The 5,638-nt window shown below is 38.0% G+C and overlaps 1 protein-coding gene across 1 annotated transcript; it reads left to right on the plus strand.

Moving 5' to 3' along the window:
* Window positions 348-4,915, plus strand: LOC107617475 (plastidial pyruvate kinase 2; the record flags this gene model as incomplete). The annotated part of the gene is given in 12 exon segments (XM_016319238.2): window positions 348-548; window positions 750-1,037; window positions 1,277-1,442; window positions 2,062-2,196; window positions 2,412-2,522; window positions 2,629-2,717; window positions 2,903-2,965; window positions 3,083-3,258; window positions 3,370-3,472; window positions 3,569-3,717; window positions 4,050-4,158; window positions 4,458-4,915. Coding segments are annotated over 12 exon segments (1,698 nt in total), but the record flags the coding sequence as incomplete, so codon positions are not given.

A 5,638-nucleotide genomic window follows, 5' to 3' on the forward strand; every position in this document is an offset into this window, starting at 1 on the left:
GAAAGTGATAATAAACGAAGTTGTTCAATTACCAAACCCAAAACGGCGTCGCAGTTTTGCAGGCAATGCATCCAACAACTTTGGGTAGCGCAATTAGCGCAATTCATTTGTTCGATACAAACGAAGTGTCTGCGTTGCGTGTGTCTCTCCCTCCTATACTTGTCTCAGAACCTCCAACGGCGATAACGGCGCGAGTCCTTCAAAGCCTTCAAAGCTTCCTTCACAACCTGCCACGTCATCGACGCTAGGAAACCTACACCTACGGAAGTTGTGCCCGTCTCACCCGAGGATGACCAAAAGGTTCGTACTTTCTGCCGCTTTATGCAAATCCTTGTTTGCTTGGTAAGCTCTCACGCCCCAGTTCCGGATCTGCACCTCACAGGCCGCAAACTTTCTTAAAGCCTCCAACTTTTGCTTCCAAAGTGTTCCAGCCACAAGGGAACATTGACGAGTCCTTCAAAGCTTCCTTCACAACCTGCCACGTCATCGACGCTAGGAAACCTACACCTACGGAAGTTGTGCCCGTCTCACCCGAGGATGACCAAAAGGTTCGTACTTTCTGCCGCTTTATGCAAATCCTTGTTTGTGTTGCTTGCTTGGTAAGAAAACTAAGAATGGGCAAGTGAGGGAATTGATGTTTTTGGAAGGATCCAGAGATGCTAGAAATGGAAGATAGTGTTGTTGGTTTTGGGGATTGCTAAAATTTGTAGTTGTAACCCTTTCTTTTTACGGTATTTGGTGACCATTAGATTGAGGAAGAGTTGCAGCACTTGCGTGGCTTACAACAGCTTGGTGACACTGCTGTCGGAATGTGGTCAAAGCCTACGTTTAGGAGAAAGACTAAGATTGTTTGCACCATTGGGCCTTCTACGGATACAAGGGAAATGATTTGGAAGCTGGCCGAGGCTGGGATGAATGTTGCGCGTTTGAATATGTCTCATGGTGACCATGCTTCTCATCAGAAAGTTATCGATTTGGTAAAGGACTATAATGCACAATCCAAGGATAATGTAATTGCAATAATGCTCGACACCAAGGTAAGGTATCTTCACTGTTAAGTGGTTCTAACAAGGCTAATTTTCTGATGCTTTGTTTATTCTCTTGTCATTTCCTGTATTGTTCTTTTGATGTTGTGTTAGCTGCTTATTCTGTTTTTTTTTTTTTTTTTTCAAGGCTAATTTTCTGATGCTTTGTTTATTCTCTTGTCATTTCCCATATTGTTCTTTTGATGTTGAGTTAGTTGCTTACTCGATTTTTTTTGTTTTTCTTTTCGCAGGGTCCTAAGGTTAGGAGTGGGGACCTGCCACAACCAATTACATTAGAACCTGGGCAAGAGTTCACTTTCACTATCCGGAGGGGTGTCGGAACCACAGATTGTGTTAGCGTTAACTATGATGATTTTGTTAATGATGTAGCAGTTGGGGACATGCTTCTTGTTGATGGTATGGAATCAACTTGCAGTAAAATGTTAAAGTTAGCCAAAACTTTGTGTTACTCAACCATGAGAGCTATTGATTTCTTTTCTCGAGGGGATTTCTTTTACTACTTTATGTATTTATCTTGGTACTGCATTCGGGTAGTCTCCTGGTCTTACAAATATGTCACAACTCGTCTGTGGTTTTTTTTTTTTTAATGGTCGAGTGCATGGATAAATTTTTTGCTTTAATCAGTGGGTGCTGTTTTAAGGAAGAAACAACTGCTTTTAATGAGTGAATGCAATCCAGCATGTTTAAGGAGAGTCACAAGCTTCTGAGGTCCATAGATCATTAATTATAATTTGCTGTCATGTGTTTCAGTCAGCCTGCAAATAAACAAAATTTTGGAAGATGTCCTCCGAAAAAATATGGTATACTACAGGCAATAGTTGGCAAAATGCATTTAAAGATTTGGCATTCTTATTGTTGAGTGATAACTTCATTTGTGTAATGTATTTGGATCTCAAAAAGAGACAGTGAGTTTAAAATGATAAAGGCTATGGCAATACTAAGCCTTTGTTGTATGCTATAATTGCTAGTGCTGCCTTTGATGAACTTGTATTCTAACTCTTCATATATCATGTAGGTGGTATGATGTCATTGATGGTAAAGTCTAAGACCGAGGATTCTGTAAAATGTGAAGTAGTTGATGGAGGAGAGCTTAAATCGAGGAGACATTTGAATGTTAGAGGAAAAAGCGCAACATTGCCTTCAATCACTGGTTAGATTTTTACTATTCCTATTCTCTATAATTTGCACTTAGTATGATAGTGTCTATTCCTTTCTTCATGCCATTGTGCATGCAATGCATGCTTATGCTTCTACTTATGCTTATGCGTGTCTTCATGTGCCTGTGTGCTGATGTTGGCTGTATATTGTGTTTCTGGTCATTTTCCATGGATGTAAAAATGTAAAATTCATATTGACTTGCTGCAGAGAAGGACTGGGATGACATTAAATTTGGAGTGGACAACCAAGTTGACTTTTATGCCGTTTCCTTTGTTAAGGATGCACAAGTAGTTCATGAACTGAAGAACTATCTGAAAAGTAAATATCTAAAATACTTCTCAAATACAGAAATGATTAATCCTGTTAGTTACTTATTTTCTCTTTATAATTAGAAGTATGATTAATTCCACATTCAATGCTGTAGGCTGTGGTGCCGATATACATGTCATTGTAAAAATTGAAAGTGCAGACTCCGTTCCGAACTTGCATTCAATAATTACAGCATCTGATGGGGTGCTAATCTAATCCCTGCACTATTTCATGTTTGATGCCTAATTCTGGACTAATGAATTTATTTAATATTGTGAAATCAGTCATCCTGAATTTTTAATGTATATGCTTAGTATGGAATTAAATTTTTGGACTAATTCCGCATTAATTGTTGATTTTGACCTATCTGCTTTCACAATCCTGTTTAGGCTATGGTTGCAAGAGGAGATCTTGGGGCTGAGCTACCTATTGAGGAAGTTCCACTTTTGCAGGTAAAATCCTACTTAAAAGAACTGATATTCAATCTTTAACATAATATTGGGCAGTATCATCCTCCATACCAGACATGAAGATGTTCATGGTAACACTCAATATGCCTGCTAATGTAGGAGGAGATAATCAGAATATGCCGTAGCATGGGAAAGGCTGTGATTGTTGCAACAAATATGCTTGAAAGCATGATTGTTCACCCAACCCCAACCAGAGCAGAGGTATCTGATATTGCAATTGCTGTTCGAGAAGGTTCTGATGGAATAATGCTTTCTGGTGAAACTGCTCATGGAAAGTAAGTAAATAACTTTCCCTGCTCGAATTATTATCTGATGAAATAATAAATTTAAATCAAGAACATGCATTGAACGTTGTGACAATAGTGATTAAATTTATTGTAATGCAGGTTCCCACTAAAAGCTGTGAAAGTAATGCACACAGTAGCATTACGGACAGAAGCCACTATACCAGGTAGTCAGATGCCACCTAATATTGGTCAAGTATTCAAGGTTTGAACTTTAGACTTGATTCATTTTGTTGCTACTCTCTCTCTCTCTTACAATCAATGCTGAAATGTGCGGTTTATTTATATTGGCTTTATGCAGAACCACATGAGCGAGATGTTTGCATACCATGCAACCATGATGTCCAACACCCTTGGAACCTCAACTGTTGTCTTCACTAGATCAGGCTTCATGGCTATTCTTCTAAGCCACTATCGACCAACTGGCACCATATTTGCTTTTACAGACCAGTGAGTTATTTTTCTCCCGTTTATCTTATTGATGAGAAATATGATAGTTGTCTAAGGAAGAAAAAAGGAATAGATGCAGGCTGATCGTGAAAATAAAATTATTCAGTAGCCAGTGATGAATGCCTCTTCCGAAATGCACTGGGTCACATTGTACATATATTTTACCTTAACATTTGGGTTGAAGTTCTTGTTTTTTTCTGTTTCTTTCTCTTTTTTCTTCTGATTCATTTAATTGAAGCAACTTGCAAGCACTCAATTGAAAGTTATTTTGTATTTTTCTGCCTTAATCATAAACTAGGCAACTTTATTATGTACCTTATTTTGCTGCTCAGGAAGCGGATACAGCAGCGGCTGGCTTTGTATCAAGGAGTTTGTCCTATATACATGGAATTCTCTGATGATGCTGAAGAGACATTCAAAAGAGCCTTGGATTTGTTGCAGGTAACTAATACTTGAATGATATCTTCAGCAATTCAGATGTTATCTTATGTGTACTGTACTTCTGTTCACATTTTAAAAAATGGCTGGTTGTTAGGGTCCAAACTTGTTTCAACCAATGTAGTCACTTAAATACGAACATACTGCTATTAGTCTATAAGCAAATGCTTTATGTTGCACTCACCAATGGAAGCGTCAACTTTTGCCATTAAAAATTAACTATTTGACTGGCCCTTTAGAAAGTAACTTTTCCCCTACTGTTTTAAGTTTATTATCATACATGTATTTGTTTGTATATGCAGAGGCAAGGAATGGTGAAGGAAGGAGAAGAAGTAGCACTTGTACAAAGTGGAAGACAGCCCATATGGAGGTTCCAATCCACTCACAACATCCAGGTCAGAACAGTGTAAAAAAAAAATACAGAAAGGTGGAGATAGACTAGCAAGAAAATAACCTTTAAGCTTTCGAGGAGACACTGCTTCAGGATTTGTAGGAAACATTTACGGCTTAGAAAAGTATATTTCATTATTCCCTCTTTGGAAGGGATGATGTCAATCTGCTTTGATTTGTTTGGTTGTTACTTGGTTTGCTCTGTTAGGTCTTTTTGTTTTGTCGTTTACTTTCTCATTGTTAATGTTAGCACGTTATGTCTGAACTTTTTAATTGTTTTAAAATTTATCGTGGAAGGATCATGCTGTTATTGAAATTTTGATAAGAAAATGGAATGAGAAACGCTTCCAAGCTTGAAGCAATTACTTGATCGTTGAGCTATTAATAGCCCTTATAATATATCGTTAAGCTGGTCGAAAGGAATGTAAAGGTTCCTTCAACAGCGCTATTTTCAGCTATTTTTTGAGCCATAGAAAATTGTTAAATTGCCAACAATTCAAACAGACGCTTGTTCAGACTAATATTTTAATTTTTAAATACTTCTTAGTTGGATTGCTAACTGGAGGTATAATCATGATCTTGTTATGAAATCGGAATGCTATTTGGAAAACAAATTTTACCCCATGCCTTGTTATTTAACTGGATTTTGGTTTTGTTCTCTATGAATTAAAATGCTGCGGAAGTTCTCAAAAGTTGCCGACTTATTACACTAAGAAAGATATTTATACGAAGTTATCAATATTGTTGGAGGTAGACAATTCGTGATTCATGAAGGTTTTGAAAATCGATTCGAATTGACCGGTCGAACTGGTTGAATCGAAAAAAAGAACGGTTCGAACAGATGTTGAAATCAAAGATTGAAAAGCCGATGTTAGATTGTCAAACCGGTTGAAAATCGGTCAGTCGAATCGAATCGAGATCTGACCGATTTTTTTAATTTTGCAAAAACCCCACCATCGTTTTGGATGCTGGGATGCCCTAGCCAAAAGCCAATTACCCAACCCAGCAACCTTAACTCCACACAACAGCTAAACGCGAACCCATCCCTCCCATCACCCTCGAGCTCCTCCTTCCTCTCACCGTCATCGATCTC

The sequence above is a fragment of the Arachis ipaensis genome, chromosome B09 (genome assembly GCF_000816755.2).
Source record: "Arachis ipaensis cultivar K30076 chromosome B09, Araip1.1, whole genome shotgun sequence".
NCBI classification, from domain to species: Eukaryota; Viridiplantae; Streptophyta; class Magnoliopsida; order Fabales; family Fabaceae; genus Arachis; species Arachis ipaensis.